The sequence below is a fragment of the Pleurodeles waltl genome, chromosome 3_1 (genome assembly GCF_031143425.1).
Source record: "Pleurodeles waltl isolate 20211129_DDA chromosome 3_1, aPleWal1.hap1.20221129, whole genome shotgun sequence".
NCBI lineage: Eukaryota > Metazoa > Chordata > Amphibia > Caudata > Salamandridae > Pleurodeles > Pleurodeles waltl.
Window position 1 is genome coordinate 223,753,047 of NC_090440.1, and position 23,583 is coordinate 223,776,629.

At 41.0% G+C, this 23,583-nt stretch overlaps 1 protein-coding gene across 1 annotated transcript in view; it reads left to right on the top strand.

Moving 5' to 3' along the window:
- Window positions 1-23,583, top strand: part of NPTN (neuroplastin) — a 339,612-nt gene that overhangs the window by 168,677 nt on the left and 147,352 nt on the right. The window contains exons 3-4 of the mRNA XM_069222231.1: window positions 19,863-20,058; window positions 20,404-20,498. Coding sequence (XP_069078332.1) covers window positions 19,863-20,058; window positions 20,404-20,498 — 291 coding nt within the window. The remainder of the gene's footprint in view (window positions 1-19,862; window positions 20,059-20,403; window positions 20,499-23,583) is intronic.

A 23,583-nucleotide genomic window follows, 5' to 3' on the forward strand; every position in this document is an offset into this window, starting at 1 on the left:
TAAAGCAAAATCCTTAGGTATGCGTTTGGACCGCAAGCTTTCTGTGCATTCTCAGATAAATGCTGGTTCTGCTCACCTGCCGTATGATGAAACGAGTTCTGTTTTTTTCTGGAGATTTTCATGTTACCTTGAGTGTCCTGTCCAAAGTCTTACTGCAACAGCTTATAATTGGGACTGTGCGAAAGCATCAGATGGTACAGAATGTTACACTTCAGCTTATTCATCATCTAAAAATACGATCGTTGGCTGACGATAGAACAAAAAATTAAATTAAGTACCTAAAGTAAATCCTTAACTACCGTCAATAGGAATCTTGCTCCAATAATGTCTCCCATCTTTGCTTCCTCCTGGAATCTCTGGGCTCAGAACATTACTAACATTTGTAATTTGTATTTTCAAAGTGGACCCCAGATGCCCATTTATTTTTACTTAAGAGCCAATTCAGAGGGGAGTGTTATCAAACCTATAGGCCTGTCGTTTGGCTTTCAAGGGAGAAAGCACTTTTGAAATGCTACCACCTTGTGCATCCAGCGTAGAATTAGTCAATTTATAATTTAGACAAACAACCAAGATGCTCTGATGGTTGTGTTCTTCTACAGTTTGGCACTGAATAACTCCTAATGATCTCTTTTCCAGAGGTACGTCCAATAGAGAATTAGCTTTCTGTACTGGACAGTAACAGGGGACAGTAACACCTTTAATTATAGTGTATGACCAGTAGAGTGTCACTTAACAGAGCACCTTTTTAAAGTGAAACATATTTAAAATATCCTTTTTCACCGTAGACGTGAGCTGCGGGCAGTGACCCATAAAGAGAATATGTAGTTAAAACGTTATTTCTCACTGATAATGGCAACAAGCATTGACAACATGCCGTCTATACCAATGTTTTTGTTTTAAAGAATGCAGGGCAGCAACAAAGTGGTACCAAGCTGACTGCTTATATTTTTGCCGTCGAATTCAGTCGCATGAAATGGCTGTCAGCCAGGTTGCAATGGTAAGGTAAAAAAACAATCCTGAATGTCCTGTAGTGCGTCACAACACGTGTTCTGATGCTCACGCAGGCATGTGAGCACATGGTGGACTTCTTGGAATCGTTATTAAATTATTCAAGATGACTGCTTTTTGCGAGTATAGATTTATTTATAGGTGTTGCAAAGTATGCCTATGATGTATTGCTTGTGACGCTCTGACTGAGATGTCGGATTTGTCTGTTTATATTATGTATTCCAACATAACTAATGGGAATTTCAGAAGAACAAAAATAAAAAATTAAAAAATAAAGAGCTACTTGTGAGCAGAAAAAGGAAGTGAGAGGCCCGGTATCACTATGCAGGGGACAGGTTAAAAAAAAAAAAACGTTTAAAAACGAATATAGAAAGCAGCACAGAAATGGGCAGAAGAGCTTCAGGGAGGGATGGACGAGCAGGCGATTGTGGGGTACGGAGAGCACAGGGCAGAGGGACTCGAGGAAAAACAAAGGTCATTAAACCAGCTTCAAATAAGTATTGGCAGTTGCAGCAAGTCCGGTTTGCTTTCATTTACAAGTCACAGGCATCGGCTTTGGCAATACTTAATGAAAACATGCTAAACTGGTAGGTGCAAGAAAGTTGAGGTGAAACCATCATAAGAGGCTCACAAGAGATATTGAAGAGTAGGTGAAATGGGGGAGGGAAAATCAGTGCACGCCTAGGTCTTGTAAGCAGCCGAGGTTAACCCTAGATTGGAGGGCAAAGGAACAGGATACCGGCCTAGGGATGCAGTAAAAATTACACACGGTGTGAAACACAAACCTAAAACATTGCATTGTTGGTAAGGAATGTTCCCTAACTGAAATGCAAAAACCTTAGAGAATGCCTTTTTCGTGCTCCTTCAAAACATTGAAGAACCGCCACAAGGGCTGCTCTGAACTCAAGTCTTTACTGACACTTAAGGCTGCTATAGGTGCCCCCACCACAGGCTCGTGCTGTAGCACTGGGCAACTAGGAGGCCTGCAAGAGATGCAAGCTGCTGTCTTTGCTATAATAATTTTGAGAAGCTCCAACCCTGATAAACACATGATGGCTCCAGCCAGGGATAGCGAAGGGCATGGTAGAGTGACCAAGAGACGGAGTTAGCAAAAGGTAGGGCTCACGAAATACCTGGTGAGATGTAGCCAAAGGCCAAAGCATGACTCCCATATTACAATAAGTGGCTTCAAAAATGACTTGTTGCTAAAGGAAAGGGAATGGACAAATAAATGCAATTTTGCATAGGACTCCGATCATTCTTGCAGCAGAGCTGAGAATGTGTTTATGTATGTATATTGTATTTATAAAGCGCATTCCGGTCGTGGCATCGAAGTACTAAGCAACGGTGGGTAGATTGACCAAAAGTAAAAACAGAGAGAGAGAAAATAATAAGACTATTGAAGAAAAAGCCACGTCTTTAGCTGCCTCCTAAAGGTCAGAAAATTGTTTTCCTTCCTAATCGTCATGGGGAGCGTATTTCTGTGTTTGGCAGCAGCCACTATGAATGCTTTATCGCCCTATCTGGCCTTACGAGTGAGAGGGACATGGACCAGGTAGGACTCTGTTGATCTAAGCTGACGACTTGGGACATACCAGCGTAACTTTGACAACAGATATTCAGATCCACGCATATACAAGGACTTATGTGTCAGACATATCGTCTTAAAGATAATGCGCTTCTTGACAGGTAACCAATGTAACTGTCTCAGACTTCCACTGGCCGAGGCTTAACGGGGAAGATCTAGTATTAGACGGGCTGCTGTATCCTGAATTAATTGGAGTTTACTGAGCAAGGTTTTGTCAATATTAAGCATTAAAGCATTACTATAGTCTATTTTGGAAATCACCAGAACAAGGGGCACTGTAGTTCTGAGCTCATTTTGTAGATATGGAAAAACTTTTTTCAAAATTTTGAGAGTCCAGAAGCAGGCTTTGGTGAGGGAGTTAAGTTGAGACTTAAAAGACATGCCATTATAAAAAATAATCCCCAAATTTCTAGTGGAACTAATGGGGCAGGTAGATCTCCACACGCTGATGGCTACCAGCATGAGCTCCACAGATCTCTACTAGAGCCAAAGAGCAAAATCTCTGTTTTGTCGCATTCATCTTAAGCCAGTTCAAGCTCATCCATCTATTAACCTCACTCATGCAGCAGTGAAATCGATTATCAACTTCCTCCCAATTCTTATGGATGGGAATGATTAATTGAATATCATCCGCATAGGAAGTGGCCAGAAAACCAAAAGATCGAATAAGTCTGGCCAATGGTGCTACATACAGATTGAATAGAGTAGGGCTGAGCGAGGAGCCTTGAGTGACCCCACAAGGTAGTTGATCCCTGCAGCTTACTGTAGTACATCTTTCCTCTAGAAAAGACTTCAGAGTATTCAGTGCTGTGACTCTGACACCCACTTGATGAAGACAGTGTGCCTTGATGTGTGGACAGATGGTATCAAAAGCTGCTGATAGATCTAATAACACTAAAATGGCGCCAAGCCCCTCGTCAGCTGATCTCCGGATAATGTCCGATGGGGTAATGAGGGCAGATTCTGTGCTATGGGCTTTCCTGAAACCATGTTGAGTGGAGCCTAAGCCGCCAGAATCTTGGAGAAATTTGGCAAGTTCTTCATTAATATGTTCTTCAAAGATTTTAGTTTGAAAAGGCAGCAAGGCGATAGGCCGAAGTGTCTTAAAATCGTTTGCTGCTCCATCTAATTTCTTTTTCAAAGGCACCACCGTCACTTCCTTCCGTAAAGGGGGAAAACTCCCGTAATCAGGACCTCCTGAAATATTGAAACAAGGGCTGTGGAAACTAAATCAGGAACGAGGTGTAATATGTGAGGAGGACAGGGGTCCCTAGGGGAGACAGATTTAATGCCCATCATAACCTCTTTAATCCTCTACAACCGTAGCGGCTGAAAATTAGTCAGCATGGGGCTGTCCTCTATAGAAGTGTTTAAAAACTCATATGGATCCGATACCTCTACAGATTGAATGAAGCTGGCTTCACTTTGCAAAACTTTGTTTTAAAAAAAGGTGGGTTACCCCATCAGTTGGATGCTCTGTAGAACTGAACCCTTGCTTTGGGTGAGAGAAAAGGCTGCTGTGGAACGTGGCAGCCGTGCCCGAATCGTCTGCCACTGAGCCTGCTCTGCTTCTGTACCAAAGCGACCAAATAACACTGCAGATTCTCCATTTTGTCGGTTTCTTCTCTGAAAATATTTTCTAACTTTCTGTTGATGGGGACCTTGTCGCTAGTGCCAGTCTAAGGAATGCTAGCTGAACATTGGTGTGCAGAATAGCGACGAGGGAAGGCCCTCTATGGTGTGGCTCTTTAACCCCTTCGCTGCCAGCCCTTTTCCCCCTCAGGTGCCAGGCCTTTTTTGGGGGCTATTTGGGGCAGTTTGCGCTTAGATCCTCATAACTTGTTGTCTACATAAGCTACCCACGCCAAATTTGTGTCCTTTTTCCCCAACATCCTAGGGGTTCTAGAGGTACCCAGAGTTTGTGGGCTCCCCTGGAGGAGACCAAGAAATTAGCCAAAATACAGCAAACATTTTGTTTAAAAAAAATAAATGGGAAAAGGGCTGCAGAAGAAGGCTTGTGTTTTTTCCCCTGAAAATGGCATCAACAAAGTGTTTGCAGTGCTAAAATAATCATCTTCCCAGCTTTCAGGAACAGGCAGACTTGAATCAGAAAACCACATTTTTCAACACAATTTTTGCATTTTACTGGGACGTAACCCATTTTGTCTGTTGTTTGTGCTTTTAGCCTCCTTCCAGTTAGTGACAGAAATGGGTGAGACGCTAATGCTGGATCCCGGAAAGCTAAACATTTCTACAAAGTAGACAAAATTCAGAATTCACCAAGGGGTCATTTGTGTAGATCCTACAAGGTTTTCCTAAAGAAAATAACAGCTGAAATAAAACATATATTGAAACTGAGGTTAAAAAAAGCCATTTTGTCCACGTTTTCCTCTGAAACTTTTTCCTGCGATGTCATATTTTCAAAAGTAATATACAGTTACAACTGCTGGACTCTTCTGGTTGCAGGGATATATTGAGCTTGTAGGTTCATCAAGAACCCTAGATTCCTAGAGCCAATAAATGAGCTGTACCTTGCAATGGGTTTTCCTTGTATATCTGGTAAACAGCAATTCATTTGGTGAAATATAAAGAGTGAAACATAGGTATCAAGGAAACCTTTGTATTTACAAAATAACCTCAAGATAAGGTGCTGAGAAGCAGTGGTTATTTGCACATCTCTGAATTCTGGGGTGCCCATACTAGCATGTGAATTACAGGGCATTTCTCAAATAGAGGTCTTTTTTTTACACACTGTTTTACATTTAGAAGGCAATGTAGAGAAAGACAAGGGGCAATAACACTTGTTCTGCTATTATTTGTTCCCCCAAGTTTCCCAATAAAAATGGTACCTCACTTGCGTGGGTAGGCCTAATGCCCGCGACAGGAAACACAACATGAACACATCACATTTTTACATTGAAAACTGATGTGTTTTTTGGAAAGTGCCTAGCTGTGGATTTTTATCTCTAGCTCGGCATGCACCTAAGAAAACCTACCAAACCTGTGCATTTTTGAAAACTAGACACCTAGGGGAATTCAAGTTTGGGTGGCTTGTGGGGCTCCCATCAGGTTCTGTTACCAAGAATCACTTCTGTGGGTAGGCCTAGTGCCCGCAAAAGGAAATGCCCCAAAACACTATGTGGCCACATCAAAATTATCAAATACAAAACGACCTGTTTTTTGGGGAGGGAGGTCTGTGTGTGTGTGTGTGTGGGGGGGGGGGGAGGGGGTAGGGAAGGGGGGTGTGAGGAAATGGGGTGGCACCTGCGTTTTTAAAGGGAAATCCGCCAAACCCAGACATTTCTGAAAACTAGACAACCAAGAGAGTACAGGGAGGTGTGACTTGCATGGATCCCCCAGTGTTTTCTTACCCATAATCCTCAGCAAACCTCAAATTTAGCTAAAAAATAAACATTTCTGTGTGGGATCACCGCACTGGCGCACATTTCCTACCACCCAACATTCCCCTCAGTTTCCTTTTAAAAATGATACCTCACTTGTGTAGGTGGGCCAAGTGCCTGTGATAGGGAAGTGCCTAAAATATGCCGAAAATAAGGGGGAACCAAAGTGGGTCCAAAAAAAAAACAGTTTTTAGGCTGACAAGTGGGGAAGAATTTTTATCGGTATAGATGGGACAATGCTGGGTAGTAGGAATTTTGAGTAAGAAATTGGTACGGGGTGCATGTGAAGTACACCACCCTGGACTCACCCAGATGTTTAGTTTTCAAATGCCTCTAGGTCCAGATTGTTCTACATGGCAGTGCCCCAAAGTCCAAAAACTGCAGCCCTCGCCATTTCTAGTGGGACGATTTTGAGAGTTAGACAAGCTCTCATGACCCAGATGTAAAACCAAAACCCAAAATATGAAATGTCCTCTTGCTTGCCGTGGGATAAGATGTTTCAGAGTGTGGAGTGAGAGCTGAAAGACTGTTACCCCCTTCACTTGGGGTGGGGGCATAACCATGCCCATACTGGTTGGTAGCCACCACCCCACTATTTTTGTATTTTATTTTTAATTCCCTGGTATCTAGTAGGTTTTGAATACCAGGGTCACTGTAGGGTGTTTATAGCTCAGCATTTGGGCACTGAAGATGCCCTTAGTTGAGCACCAGTGAGTAGTGGAGTGTTGCTCTCAGGTGACCTCCAGGGATAATTATGGGCTGGTCTCAGTTGGGTATCAGGGCACAGCAGAGCCTCCGGGCGTCTCAAAGGTTTACTTAGCCTTGCCAAAGGATTTATTATTAACACTAGTAAACAACTTCTGCTAAGCATTGGTTCACTACAACGCTTTCTTCATCTGAACACCAGAAGCGCTGTTGCACTGAGAGGGGTACTGAGAAACTGCGCAAGTGCCCTCAGCTCAGCACCAAGGACTGTTGATGGACTATCACAGGTTGAGCACTGGGTGTTCTTTGATTCGGAACAGTTCTGCCCATAATTATTTTTTCTACTTTGTACATGTTGATGCTATTTCATAAGTGTGCCCTTAAGTAAAGAAATCTGTGTTGAAGGACCTCTCCAACTAGGCTTACTTATACCTATACCTCAGTGCCAAATGACAGCTATGGATGATCCCGCCACGTTGGAGAACACCAAACAAAAGTAGTTGATGTGTTGCTAATGCTTTACACAGTATTTAAATATGCCCAGAGTGAGAAATGTACAATTGCTTTATTAAGCTTCCAGTGTTTTACCAAGCATTGGCAAAGTCAATAGCTCTCACCTATGCAAGAGCTACTGTCTTTTCCAAAGAGTTTTAGCCATGCTGTACACCAGCGTGGCTGCTGTTCAGGGTGGCTAAAGGTGGAGTGTAGTTGAGTGTAGTTGAGTGGAGTGGCATTGAGTGGCGTAGTGCGTAGAATGGCGTAGTGCGTAGAGGCGTAGAGTGGCATATTGGAGCTGTTGTATAAACGGAGTCTGTAGCTCAGCTGTTACAAGGTTTGCTTTCTCACCCACGTGTGACACGAGTGAGCTTAGTGTACCAGCGCTTAATATGATAAACAGGTGTTTGTAGCGCCGTGGTACTCCACCCAATATATAGTAACCCAAAAGCATTGACCCCACTTTCAACTAACAGTCCCTAACCAGGCATCCGGGGACACCGTGGGAACCTTAAACAAACCTTTTTTGTTCTTCTTAATCATACATACACACACCACATATGCCAAGAAAAAGACACTTGAAATACAATTCCTTGTCAGTTGGGTGAACCCTGTTGCTCAACACATCTAAAGTAACCAGCCAGAATACGAAAAATGCACTTTGCAAACAACAAAAATAAAATGAACATTTCTAACCTGGTTAAAATGTCAGCTAAAAACCAAATACCCTAAAACCTACTTGTATGCACTATTCTAGGAGAGCATGGAGAGTAGTATAACTTACATCTAGTTTTTCTTAGGGAGAATAGGCACACAGCATACCTTATTTACAGCAAAATGCTGTCATTATCCAGAATCAAGGAGGAAGTGTTCCCTGCGAAAGGCTAACACATTCAGCATCAACTGCTCATGGATTCAGGCTCGATATCAGCTTCAATAGAAATTGTGATATAGCAGCATCTCTGGCCGCCAGGAATGTCTTCTGGTCAGGTAGATTCTTGCTATAATCTGGGATGAAGGACCTCTCCTCACAGGTGGTCAACTGGGAGGCCTTATATACTGTATCCTATCTGAGGTGAAATTTGCAAAGTTACCTTTGGAATGTTTAATATAACCAATAAGCATCAAGATGCTAGTTGAGGATGCATTCCTTTTATACATAAAAGGTGAAAATGACATTTCAGATTACACTGTTTTGACTATTGTTCTTTGTTTGATCTTGAGATTGAGATGATGAGGCATTAGTTCCAGACTGATGTTGCATCAGGTGTTTTGTTTATGTCTATATTTAGATGACTTGGCACTTTCACAGGTCTCGGTAAAATTAGGACAGGCGACATTGGCATCAAAGACGGACAAGTTGATGATTTTGCAGACATACAGAAAATGGAGTTGCATCCTCCTTCAAAAAGAGTTGGGCCTTATATTTTTACATCATCACTGGCTTCTACATCTGAATTTTGTGACGTCATATGGGCAGAGAGAGAGAGAGATGGAATTTATCTAATTGATAAGAAAATCCATGTTCTCAGAACATTGGTATCTAAAATTCTAAACGTAAACTAATATCACATGATATGTAATAGAACGTAATATAATATAAAAACATGTTTACATAAAACAGCAATAATAAATGCAGTAAGCTATGTATGAATTTGCTTCTTTAAGTCTTGCATGTTTCAAGCAATACATTTTTTAAAGACACTTATAACATATACATTATCATAAAAACATGTTGCTTAAGAGGGATGCATGTTGGCGATTAAACAAATCAGGCAGGATACTTAATGAACCAAAAAAATGATGTCTTTCTTTTTCTAAAAAGAAAAGCAAAAATGAATATTAGTTGGCAGAAAAAAATCTTCATCTTTTCGACACAATCTCTGTGTTGTTAGAGTTCTGCTTTAGTCTTTATTTAAGGACATATCGATCCTGAAAAATGCACACGCAGTATATATGTGGTAAATGTGAAATCCACTTAGTGCTTGCTTGTTGTTGTGAGCGCGCACATGAGATGGACGAGAAATCAGTTGAAATTTCAAAGTATTCTGTGATAGTGAGATTAATACGTTTGGTGGCTCAAACATCAGCAGTGAGTCAAGCCAGTCATCAAGCAACTTGTCAAAGGTTGTCACTGGTGTGTTCTATCCATCATAGTTTGCATTTTGTTGTAGGGATAAGCACATTGCTCTGCATTTTATCTACTGTGATTGCAACGGTTGCAGCAACATTTCCACATCGAGGAAAGCCCCAGGAGAGTTTGCTCTAGATGTAAATCCAAGATGATTTTAGCTGGACAGTTTAAAACACAGGCTTCACTTGTATATTGTTTATTTTGTGATAGGTTTGCATCCAACTCTTACCAACTTTGGAAAGCCAAGCATGTCCTAGATAACATGCTTGGGTCTTTATGTATCTTTTTTCAGCTGGATAGATGTACTCTGTTTTATTGATTCCCTCGTTAGATCAGGAGAAAAGTCACAGTGCGACTGCTGATGAGCAGTAGTACATTCTCCAAAAAGGCTGAGAACAAAGGATGGAAAAATTATGGAATAAGTCCGAGTACTTCTTTAAAGCCAGTTACCAGATCAAATATTTGTAAAAAGGTGCGCAATGCGACTTGTCAACCAATTACAAATTGTATGCTCTATATCAGTAACGTGAGTCGGGTGTTGCGTTTGTATCAGCCTCTGAATCTGAAAAGCCATTCTGGTTATTTTCAGGCTGTATGTTTCAACTGCTTAAGCCAAAGGGACTTCTTTCTGTAGTAACACTGTATCCAATTTGTTAATGTTTTTTTAAATGCACGCCTCTCATATTTATACTAGGCCAAGATATATATGTGATTATATGTTGAGGCGGTGGGTACAGGTCGTTCCACAGCACTGTATTGTTTTAGAAATCAATTCCAAATATGGTTGACCTGGTTTCACGACACAAGTGACACTGGTATGAGCTAAATAGGAACCATTGCACAGCATTTCATGGTGTGTGGGGATGCATAAAGGGGGAGACAGATATACTACGACCTAAGTATAGAATCAAGGCTCTACACATTCTGTGAAATGAAGTGGTATCACACAGACGGGAGTGGCCTCATGGATTTTTACAACTGGATGTATTAATAGTCACAAGTTTCTTCATTGGCCCACATTTAGGAGAAAGGAGACTCCCATGAATGGAACAGATGTGATTGTGTATTGTTTCGTGCCAGCCTAAAGAGGTTTACGTACATGAAAGCAGTAGTGAAAGTGAAACCTAGTAATTTGCAAAGAAATAGTGCAGTTTATTAGCTAGGTGATAGGTGGATGGTTACTAACTGAAAATTGTGCTTACACTCTACTCAATACTCAGAGTACGTATGGATTCTTTTTTAGCCATGGTTTTCTGTGTTAGTGTCAAATTACAAGTTCGAAAAAAGGGTTTTTGTTTAAAAGTTGCCAAGGCACGATCCTGATCTGAGTGTTTGTAATTCTTAGTTTAATTGTATCGTAGCTGCTCTTGGCCATGTTATGATCAACCTAAGTCTCCTTTAAGGACATCTAAGGCTGAGGACAGGCTGTGGTTTAGTGAATATACTGTCTTATCGACAGTGTCATGCACATGCTCTGTAACTTTAAAGAACATCTGCAGAAAGAAGTAGGTGAGTAGATCAGGAAAAAATGCAGCTTTCTTTTCTGAATATTGTTCCATTCATTATACATGACACAGGTTCCTGTTGCCAACAATAATTTATTTCTAGTGAGATGTGGTCCCAGAAGGATGTTAAATGCTGTTTTACTACGGAAGACTGGAATGTGCTAGACATCATTGGCACAGTTTGCTTATATGTGGTAACTATTACAGACATCATTGTTCTCTCTCATGGATCGGTTGATTAGCTTTAGGGTCAGGTGTATTGGAAAGAAAATGACACATGCAGGTATTAAAGCCATAGGGCCAAACCTTCTAGAGGGAGTTGAGTAGAATTAATTGTTACATTTTGGATCATTTCATTTATACCAGAAATGTTCATTTGCAGTTGCCAATCATTGAGCAGAGTTTAACTTTTGATATTGAAGATTATTAAAAGTCTATCATGATTCCAAATCCCAGACAGGTAGTCCGCTGGATAGTTTTGTTCAAGTAAATTATTTCTTTAGGTATAATGAATATCCTAAATATTTCCTTTTTACCTTGAATCTGCCAAAATGTGGTAGCCCAAATACTTCTCTCATCAGTGTTCTCTTTCCAATATTCATGGCCTTGGTTGGCCCGATTTTGTCTGCATTCACTTGAGTAAATCAGGAGGGATCAAGTATCTGTCACGGAACCAATGATAAGCGCAAAGCAACCTAAGGTGTAGTGTGACTTTGGAGCATGATGGCAGGTCATCTAAGCCAAACCTAGAGTCATTCTCATAAATAGTTCCTTCTCTGAAAGGCATCAGTCAGACTGACATAGTATCAGGTGGTGCTTCATAATAATTCATGGAGTTGCATTAAACATTTGCAACTGTGCTGATGTCAGCACCAAATTCGTTGGTGGACTTCATTGCTCTGTGTAGAATTGGAGAAGCAGTATGCTCAAAGTTCTCCAGCTGGGAACTCGAGCTAGGGATGTCACTGCTCTCATTCAGGAGTATTTCAACCACAGTAGTGAGAGGCTGAGAGGTTCTACTCAGAATTATTATTGGTGTTTGCAATGGTCTGCTGTAGAGATTCGGCCACTCAATGCTGGTTCACATGATTGTTGTGCACCTGTCTGTTTCTTTTTTTAAACCAGACAAAGGAGACAGAATGACAATTCTTTTGCGTTTTACCCCGAGGACTGTAATAGATAGTCTGTAGGATGGTTCAAAAGCTTGCTTTTAATGAACTAGACTCAGCAATGGTTTCAACTTTCTCTTTGTTGGTGGCTCTTTCAGAATAATTCACATTAGACAGCTTGTCTCCGACCTCTTGGATACTCTGTAAGATATTCACATATTTTAACAGGTCAAGCTTTTTTATACCTGCCACCTTACCAGGATTATCTAAGCCAGGCACATACTTAAGAACTACAAAGAGAACCATGTATGGAGTGTGTCCCCCAATACTCTAGGCAAGTTATTTAATGCTCTCTGGAGTCCATGCAGATTATGGTACCAACTAATACCTGAATTTAATACACTAGCAATCAAGACTTGCTTAATCATATTGTTAGAACGCTGAATTGCAGACTAACTCTCAGTTACAGACATGGCATCCCTAAAGCCTTGAAGGCGAACACAGGACCATTATCCCGGTGAAAAGAATGTACTGCTCCCATCACTACCAGACAGTGCATATCGTTTATGACCACTGAAGCTCTTAAATTTCTCAGTGGCAGCACCCAAAGGAATCAAGAGCATGAAGCAGTGGCTACCAATATGTATTTATATTGGTTCATCAAATTTATTGGACCGATGTGGTTTAAATAAATTGCCCAGAACTGGATGTTGCAGACTGACAGGAGTTGGCAGGGGTCTCCGAACATTAGATGGTGTGATTTGCTGACAAATGTCATGCTTTCTAACATAGTCTGTTTATATAAACCAGGCCGCCACTAGTGTTGCTGTAGCATTGCCAATGTTGCAGTAACCCCAGCAGATGCCAATCTTATGAGCTTCTTTGATTAAATCTAATCTAGACAGCTTACAAGGTGGGAGACAGGATAATACCTTATAGTGTGACTACAGAAGTATGTTCTGAATTAAAGGTGTAGGAATATTTAGGAGGAATGCCTGCAGGAGGCTTTCTGCCTTGTGTGGTGCCATGTGCCTAATATGGACTAGTGGAATCTTACCTTATACGACAGCTATATTTCCCCAGAGTTATCTTTGAACCCTTTAATGCAGGGAATGGGTCATGAAGATCTATGTTGTGCAGTATTGTTGCCTCAGATCTTAGTGTAGGCGCATTGTGGAGGGAATTCACCATGGTGCACTACAGCGCATTCTGCAGAGTACTTGAATTTTGTGCCTATTGCTGGTTGAGCAGAGCAATTCATGTAGAAAATGCTGTGGTAAATCTTGATTTGGCTTTTGGAGTAGGAGGAATGTTCTGAGCCTACTGGAGAAATGCTTGTGTATGAGGAATGGGATTATACTGAAACTTTACATCCAGTGCACTTAAAGAAAAGCCCCACTGCACCCACCGTGAGTGTAGGACGCAAGCATTAGGAAAGCTGGCTTTAGTGGTTGCTTCTGGTGCCAGTGTAGGAGAAACCACAATCATTAGTTTTCCTTGCTCTGGGGGCGCTGTTTCAAAAATAGCAGTTTGCACAGTTGCAAGAATGTTTTCAATAGAAGCAAAACGTGCTTCAGCTGAAGAAAGCAAGTGAGACTTGTATGCAATAGGTCTGTCTCTTATTGTAAATCACATAGGTATAAGCGGAGTGACTTGGTGTGACCCGAAGAACTAGGTTGGTTTTACTGACCCTAGTTTGTAAATATTTTTGTCTCAAGCTATAAGTGTGCCTGCTTGCCCAGTGTTTTGTTGAACACGTGGGTAGAAATAAAGTTAGACAGGGGCTTCTCTCGCTCAACGTAGTGCAGCAAGTAAGTTTGTCAGAAGTTAAGAAATTGTAGGAGGGACTGCAGTTTCTTCAGTGTGTTCGCAAGCTGCAAAGTAGCATATTTCTGAAGGAAATCAGAAGACCCTTCCCCTCATTGGATAACTCATATCCGAGAAAGGTCAAGTGAGGTAGGCAGCCTTCCATTTCCACCCCCCAAGTTAATTATGTAACCATGTGATGTTAATAATGTTACACTTTTGTCCAGCCTAGTAACATGTACGTCTAGGTCATCATCAGAAAGATGAATAGATCTAGTTGTAAGATCTCTATAATGCACACTGAGAAAAGGCCAGGACTTCTAGCCCATAGGCAAACGTCAAAATCAGAACTGAACCCGTCAAAGCTAAAGACTGTTAGATTCTCACTTTTCAGACACTGTTTTGACTGAAAAAACCATTAGAGGGTTATTTTCTATTTTGTCCACACTAGGTTCATTGGCCTGTGCTATGCACATTTTGCACTGCATATGTTCTTCTATGTGCATTTAAATTCCTATAGTCTAAGACTATCCTATAGGGTGTGTCAGGTTTGGAGATGAATAAAAGGGGCATATTCATTGGTGAAAGGCAATGCGCTATTATACCCTGATATTACAACTGATCTCACATTGCTTTAATATTTAGTTTTGCTTCTTGTTTGAGAGGATATTCACCTTGCGCTTGAGGTTCACTGCGTAAGGTAATAACATGTGGAACAGAATGTTTATCCGACCCCACTTGGTTTCTGTATAAGGCCAGAGCCTGTGCTACAGCTCATTCACTGGTGTAGCTGCAGCCACGTGCTCTGGCTGCCCTGCACTTTAGGACTGTCTCCTCTCTGACTGACTCCCTACCACTGCATTTCCTGATTGGAAAAGTACATCTCCGTGTTTCCTGGACCTCTGTTATTCCTGTCCTTTTCTAGTTGGCAGCATGTAACGCGCAGGACCAGCTGCAGTTGGAAAAAAAAGATTTAACAAAAAAAGCTGTGCACTAACAACGTTTATAGTAAAAGGTAAGGAGCCCCCGGACCAGAGACAGGGTAGTCCTATCACTTTCTCAGCAGCCAGATATTCATAGTCAATGATGGTTTATCGAGAACCAACCCAACTCCTCCCTGCCCTCTGTTTGTGGTTTTCTAATTCATGACGAATAGGTTTTTTGTTGTACAGTACAAGCACAATAGAAGGGTATATAAAAATTCAGATCAAGTTGTACTCTGCTCCATAGTCCCTACTTAGGGTGGTCTCTAACTTTAATGCAGTGTCTGTGCTCTCCTAAATGCTGTATATGCACCGTTGGGAAATAATTGACAGATATATTCATGATAACCACTAATTAATACCTTTTGCAAATATTCCTGCTTGGCTCATAAGTTAAGCGGGTCAGTTGATTCTCCTGGACCTTAGCTTATGAAGGTTTGCCCCTGGGCATCCTGCCGAGCTTGCGCTGCTTAGTATTCCTTTGAAATCACCTTGCAGGTTGGTCTAGATGAACGTCTTTCATTTATGCAGCCTATGAATATTGAGTTTTTTCCGAAATGTTAGAACATTGCTGGGGTCCAAATCGCTCCACAAACGTCTAATCGGATTCTATCCGAATATTGCAGAAGTTTGCCTTTTTCATTTTTAAGACTGCAGGTGCATACAGCAGCGAAGTTAAAAAAATAAAAACGATAAAAAAAAACAACTCCCTTCAACCTGCCGCAGGAGCTGCTTTAATCCCCAAGATTTCAGTCCGCTTCTGTGAAAGATAGCAGTAGACCAGGGGTCTCCAGCTTTTTCCGTAATAAGAGCTACTTATGTTTGTTGAAAATCATCTTGAGCTAATATTAGTGCTGTAACAGTTACCAGGTCAGACAAGAGTACATGAATGCCACCCTTTGCACGTTTACCAGCAGTAGTCATGTGCGTGCATCAGGCAGAGCTGCCAGTAGTAATTTAAAAAAAAGTCTTTGTTAGTATTAAGTCGCTCCAATGCCACATGATTTAAAACTCAAATATCCACTTTAAATTAAAAAAAATCTGTGGAAATTCTGCGATTTTCCCCTAAAAATCAGTGCAAGTTCTGAAAAACTACACACATTTCCATCTGAAATAGGAATTTTTCTATTTTGGTATACATGTATTTATTCAGCCAAGCAAAAGCTTCTAATTTATTAAGCTGGACTACACACAAGCTACTCAGAGGTAGCTGGAGAGCTACCAGTAGTAGGACAAAGATGTTCATGTCCTCAGTGGGACCTATTCACTGCAAAGGATGTGAACATATCCTGGCACTGAAGGCTGAAAATCCTTCTGGTGAGAGTGTCTCTAAAACCTTGAGGTGCAAGAGAAGAACTTCCCTTGGAGATATAAATGCCTTTTTTGCGGGTGGGGGAGATTGGGGAGGATGTTGGGAAAGTGATGATTAGCCTACTAGGCATGGCCACTTGCTCAACCAATAAAAACTGGCATGATCAGTCTTTCTGCCCCCTGAGGAGAACAAATGAGGGATTGATCCCTGGTGCTATTATTATTATTATTATTATTATTATATATTTGTAGAGCGCATGGCTACCCGGAGGCCTCCCAGCGCTAATGCCTTCCTAGAGGACAGAACATCCACTAAAAGCAGGGGGTTTAAATAAATGAATGGGGTGGAGACCAGCCCGTCCTAGCAATTTGCCAAATCCCCACCTCTAAATGCCCCAGTAGTCTCCTGCCCCTCCTGGGATGCAGAATAGGAGTTTGTCCACAAATCTGCCTCCTCAATCCCAATAGACATCAGGGACTTTTAGATTTATAAAATAGTAAGGTGTTGACATGTGGCAGAGAGGGGTTTAGCAAGTCCCCAATTTTACTTTCTACAGGTGGCAGAAAGACTGGTGCCCGGGGTGGGAGATGCAGTACTGGTACAGGCAATAGCTACACCACTTTCAGTTTTTTATTTTTTATTTTTCCCTGATGGTCTGGTGGGTTTCTTTTTAAACCCCACCTGCACCTCCATCCCAGGCACACTTAGATAAGTGGTAAATCTGTCCAACCAAGGAGGTTGTGAAAGCACACCAGGCTATCAGGGGAATAAAGTGAGAAAAGGAATTGGGTGGGGTGAACTGTACCATCTTGGCACCAGACAGTAGGGTAGGGAGAGGGGACTAGGGGGGTTGGCGGGCTTAATGGGGGGGCAGTAAGGTTTACCCCATACATCAAATCTAAGCCCCAAAAAATCATATTTTCTCTGACATGCCTTGATGAATGGCTTCATTGTTCAAGCTCTACGTTAGTTAGCCCCCAGGGAACCCTCCCAAACCTGGATATTTCTGAAACAACCTAAAAACCCATCATATTCCAGGTTGGTGTGACCTGTGAGGCTCTGATCATGTTTTTTTATTCGGGAATGCTCTGCAAATGTGAAAGTATGGATAAAAAAAGACAACACTGCCCATATTTATGTGATAGAAAACTAAAGCATTTCAAGCTAAAGTCTTACAATCCTGCGTTCACACACTTCTGATTAAAATGCTGCCTCCCATGTGTGGCTTGATCTAAGGCACAGGAACGGGCCAAAACTGTTAGGCTGTTTTATTACTTATAAAGTTGACAGAAAAGTTGTTTTTTGACACTGCAGACAAATTGCGTATTTCCTTCAGTTACATGGATCCCTGCAGAAACATGAACGAACAAAGAGCATTCATGTTTGTATGAGCATATATAGTGCATCTAATGGAGGGGTGCAACTTTCCTTCATACTGTAATGTCAAAGTATTGAGGAATTGTACATTTAAGAGAGGATGAATTACTTGTGGGGCGGTGAGGTCTGAAATCCAAAGTCTGTGTCCTTGCATGTACAAGCGCGTCTGATCCTTAGTAAGTAAACTTACGAGGGGATGCGTATAAGCCGATGAAACTTTTGAATCGCATGGAGTATCCTAACAATGTAGTAATTGAGAACATCACTTATCAATGTAATCAATCAACAACCACTAAGAGAATCCTTAAGTATGAGACAATATATCAACATTTCATGAATAACCACAACTCAATTATATGTTTTATCAATTTTATTTCCCTATTAGTTACACTACTAGGTCATCAGGTTAGATCATATTTTATTCAATCAGCTCAGAATTAGTTCATTAGTGACCACCAATAACACAATCTAATCAGAACTTGAGAAAACATTGCTCGAATGCTTCAGCATAAGCCAACAAGGATGAATACAACAGCATTAATAGCAGAGCTCAGCAATCAGTCTGTCAATCATTTGTCACTGTCAACATCTCCCAAAGAATCCTACCTAACCCAAATTAGCATTTAGCATGCGGGACTTCATGCGAAAACAATTTAGAAACACGAATTTGGAAAAACATCTAGCTAGTAGATATCCTATAAAAAACAGCGCACTTGGTACCTAGATAGAAAGGCACGAAAGTTAATCAGTCACATTGTCATAGCTACCTATCTACGAAATGGATCAGCAGCAAAGTTAGTCTTCGTCTTTAGGTCATCAATCGATCTGCAATGCATCAGGCTCTCAAGAGCATGAGCCCATTGACATAATCTTGAATCACGTCTTCTGGCATCAGCATGTCACCCCTCGCATCTGAAGTTTTAGCCCCTTGTCATGACTTTTTATTAGAGTTTTTCAGTCCATCCCCGTATTTCCTATTTGGTCAGTCAGTCAGTCGGCAGATATGACTCTAACCTATAATATCAATTTTACAAATCTATGAATTCTAATATTTCCCCATCCCCAATTAGTTGATTGGTTCGCTGTACGATGCCCTCATCATCCGGCTCATCAGGTATCGAAATTGTTGCATCTTCTTCTACAGTCAGTGCTTCTATTCTTTGAGTCCTGGGACAGTACATCTCGTCTACTATTCACATAATTGTTTCAATTTTATCCCATCATCTCCTGTCCGTTGGTACATTGCAGAAAATTCTAGCTAAGCAAACTTTAACATTGGGTGGTTCAAGGTCAGTTTATCCTCTCAACTTCTCTACAGCCTGCTGTAATAATTCAGCTTCTGCATGATGCCTGCCAAAACTAAGCCACTACTTCGGCTAAGTTCATTCCTACAATATAATGCAAAACATAGGTTATACATCTTAATATGTCATATTACTACATTATTATTATACATTTTCATTATTTCACACATTTTTTGTTACTTTAGTACAAGTTCGTATAAGTGGCTGGCATACCCCGTGGGCACATTTTCAAACATGCACATTAATTTTTCTCTATGATTAATTTCTCTATGTATCTTTATAGATCATAACATATAAGCATTTATTAATAATTTCTAATTAGCATATCTGCGTCAGCACATGTAACCTGATGAGCATTCTGGTTGTTGGCTGTACAGTAAATTGCACCCATTGAAGTTGTCCCATGGTCAAAATTCCTATTTTTCCTCGGTTACCTTGGCCCTTAACCGTACCAAGTTGCTTTGGGATTACCTCCACACATGATTGCTTCGTGTGCATTTGCAGTTTTGGTGACTCTGTGACTGTCAGATACTGATTAAGCAGTCACACAAGTGGCACTCAGGTTTTTGGAAGTCCAAGCACAATTGAAACCAGCAATCGCCGCTCATATTTTTCGTACGACAGTGGTCTGAATCACACTCACTTCATTGAGATGACATATAATTTCAAATAATCATAGACACTCAATCTCTGTTCGCCCACACCAGGTAAGAAAGAAAGACCTGAATGTATCTGGTAGCTTGCTACCCTAACCAGCCCTCCTGCACCCATATTGTAGAACAGACAAATGTTGGCATCTTTAATTACCCTCTAGCTGTATTTTGTGATCGAGGATTTAATCCTTACTTAGAAAAAGTGAAGAATGAGACTATCTGAAATCTGCTAGCAGTTTCAAAAATTGTTACATAGATTTTCCGGAGAATTATTCAGTTTATACCTCCTGTTATGGCAAGACATCTTAAATTAAATGCAGCCTGCTGGGCCTCAGGAAATAGGAGTCATTTCCCTACATTGGAGGGTGTTTGATTTTAGTATGCCTGAGTAATAAGATCAATTTTTTCTGCTTCAAGTGAATGGAATAAAGGCTATCATCACATCCTTTTGATGTGCATTTTTGGTTTGCCATCTATTCTAGAGCCCAAAGTGAACTACACAGAGGATGTGACTTTGACACAAGGCGCCCCTATTGGCCCTATTGTTCTCCAGTGCAACCTGATTTGGACTGATGGGTCTAGTAAGCCTGACTCAGGCTTCTGGATGAAAAATGATAAACAGATTGCTGATACCAAGAAAACTGAATTTAAGGCCAACGACTTCAGTATTGAGTTAAGGTACGTTTTGCACTATATGGCAATTCAGAAACTTTGCATGTAGGGATGAACATAATGTTTGTTAAATATCGATTCTTAGTACAGTTGTTAATAGCATGATTTTTTGAATGTCACTGAGAATAGTACAAGAGCTATATAAAACCTAAATTAAAATGTGTTCCCGTGCAGTATTTGGCTTCTCCTGATTGGATGAATATGAGCAACTTGTATCTACTGTGCATCCACTGTTTCTGCATGCCATTAAGGAATTTTCTCTCCTGTAATTCCATCCACGTTCACTTTCTATGAGATATGTCTTGCAAGGCTGAATATAATACAGTTTGTCATTTGTCTGTTTTACTACAGAATTGTTAAGCCAAAAGTGGATGACTCTGGGGAATACATGTGTGTGTTCACTATTCCGAACACCCCTGCTGTAAATGCCACAATAAGGATTAAAGGTACAGTAGTGGTCTTCTTCACTCCTTTTTCATATTGCATTTTACATTTTGTTTTAGTTGCTTGGGGTATTCCTCGCGAGCCAAACTCAGTGAAGTGGAATGAACAGCTATACTTTGATCTCAGTATCAAAACAAGCATGCAAAGTTTTTAGTAGAAAACTAAACCTGGCAATAGTGAGAAGGACAGGAGTACCGTTTTGACCATCTTAAAATTCAACTGTTGGAATACGGATTCTTTTTTTATAGCGTTTATTGTAGCTCTCCCTGGCATTAGGTGTCATTAATGCCATAGCGTTGTCGATGACGTACAGTACACCAAGAAAAGTATGACAAATCTCACTCTGTATTTCGGTTCCAGTGAAGAACATGCAGTTCTAGATTTAGCAGCATATTTTTTATATTTTGTAGCACATTTCTTCTGGGTGATATATTGGCGACCGGAAATGGATATTCTTGTTTAGTTCGAGCAGTTACCATAGTTACATAGTGAGTTATATATTGGAAGAGCCATCATCATGCTTTCTTCTTATGTTGAATCCTATAGTGAATATAAAGAATTACAGACGGGTAACGGTGAATTACTGGGATGTTTTTCACCGAGGGATTCTGAGTGACCTCAAAAAGATAACGAGAGCGAAGCTCGAGCTGACTGTCACTCTGAACCCCGAAATTAACCCCATCTCCGTAATTCACGTTTTACTCATCTGTAATTTTATGTTATGTATAGGCCGGAAAATCACCTGCCCCTGCTTTCAGCTACTACGCAGCGGCAGAGGAGTAAGGGGTAAGCCAGACATAACATGGCCTCTCTCCCTTGTCCAAAATGTAAAATAATACTTACCGTTCTGCCACCCACCCCCTCAAGTCTGTGCCCTCTCGTCATCCTCCCTTCAGTGTTCCCTTGTTTCCAGGGCTGCTTTGTCAGGCTATTAGAGAGCCCCTCCAGAGGAACCTCGAATTCCTTTATGACTAGAAACATTGGGGAGGCGCTTTTGTTAACAACTGTTGCTATGTCATTGCAGCGAGTTACTGGATTTGAATCCAGTTACTCACGCTAGTGTCTCTACCAGAGCCATACATAACTTTGTAAAAAATATACAACGTGCTGAGAGTTGGATAGAAATCAGATGTAGGATTTTGTAAACCCTAGAACTGTTAGTGCGAGCTTGCCACAGTAACACTGTACAGCTGCATTGAATTCTATATACTCTGCAAATTATTGCACTATTGCAGTAGTTCATATACACAAATGTTAGCAATAAAATAAACAAAAGACTGTGGAGAACGTGCCAATTTTGTAAGAGAAATATGTTGATTCCAAAGTCGCCTCGTACAGTATTTTAAGGTATTGGACAGAAGGCAAAGAGCAAGCAGGGGCTTTTGCAAAGGCAAGGCTATGCTGGCAAATAAATATGCTGCAAACAGCATATGGTTACTGTGACAAAATTCTTCAAATATAAAAAAGTTAAAGGCGTGCTACATTCACAAGGCCTGTATTCTCACAGGGACATGCCACAGGGAAAGACATTTTTCCTTTATGTATACAGTTTTGCAAAGACAACATGCCCAAAAGAGCCAATATTCGAACTTATTTTATTCGATAAAAACTTCAATTGGACTAAGATGATGTACATGAGACTGAAAACACAATTTTGAATTATCTTTAAATAAAGAAGATCGAAACAAACCAAGCCATGGTGCTCCTAGAGTTTCATATGTGCAAGTTTAGATTCTGAGATTTTTTGTGATTCAAGAAGCTATAATGTTGCTGCATACATAGAAGGGTCAGAAGAAATACTATGATTGTGATGGAGAGGGGTTTTCTATATTGTAATCTTCGGATGCAGTTATTAAATAATCCCCAGCATTGATCTATTGACATTTGTTCATCCAGTTAAAAGGAGCAATCATGTACATTAACCCGCAGGGTGCCGTGGGCGAGCTGATCTCGTCCAGGCACACGGTTGCAGGGTGCCTGGGACGAGACCAGCTCATCCTGCATCCGGCCTAGCGCTCCCAACCCCCCCCCCCCCCGAGAGCCTCCCTCCCACACTTCCCAGTCGGGGATGGAAGGGGAATCGTTTTTTCATTTCTCTTCCGACCGGGAGGTGGGGCAGAAGAGACATGAAAGGAAAGACGTTTCCATTCCTTTCATGTCTCAAAGCATTTCTGCTGCCCACTAGACACCAGGGATTTTTTTTTTTATACTTACGCATAAGCGGAGCAGCCCCTTGGGCAAGGGCTGCTCCCCAGGGGCAAAATATTTTTAGGCCTTTTGGGCAAAATATCTTTAGGCCCATCTGCCCCAAGGAGGGTAGAAACATCTAGACACCTGGGATATATATATATATATATATATATATATATTTGTATTTACTTTTTTTTTTTTTTTTTTTTTTATAATATATTTTTATTAACATTTTTCTGTCATACAAGTGCAAATCAAGTTATGGCAGAAACTGGCTCCCGTCCGGTTCATGATCATCGGCGTTCACAACATCTCAACATGTTACATGTACTAGAAATTACATCATATTGTTCCTATGTCTATACTTTGAGTTTGCAATTTCTCAATACTAGACTTGTTGGAGCTTCGTATATATACATTCGTTCCATGCGTGTGCCATGTTATCATTTTTGTTTTTATGTCCTCATAACAGACTTTAACTAATACTAAACAACATATTTACATGATGGTACCAATGAGAGCAGGTAATTTCAATTGCTGGGGTAAACCTCTTTAGATCTTCACCGAAGAGTGGTCTGGTTCTCTGCACAATCCCCACCAGCTCATCGGTGGGTAAGTGGTCACCTGAATCAATGCTTGTCTTGCCCCACCATTCCTTGTTCTACTTTCTTAATGGTCTCAGCCCAGGCCTCTAGCAGCTTCTGTCCACTCAGCAGGTGGGGATCCTGGTCCTTTCTGTGCATTATACCACAACACACGTAGTGTCGTCCCCTTTCCTCTATTCCCATTCCCCGACCTGCTGTTCATGCAGTTTCCTCTACTGATGTTCCCCTCCCCTCACCGCACAATCCCATTTCGTCAGTACTTCCTCCCACACCGGTGCGATAGGGGTCTGAC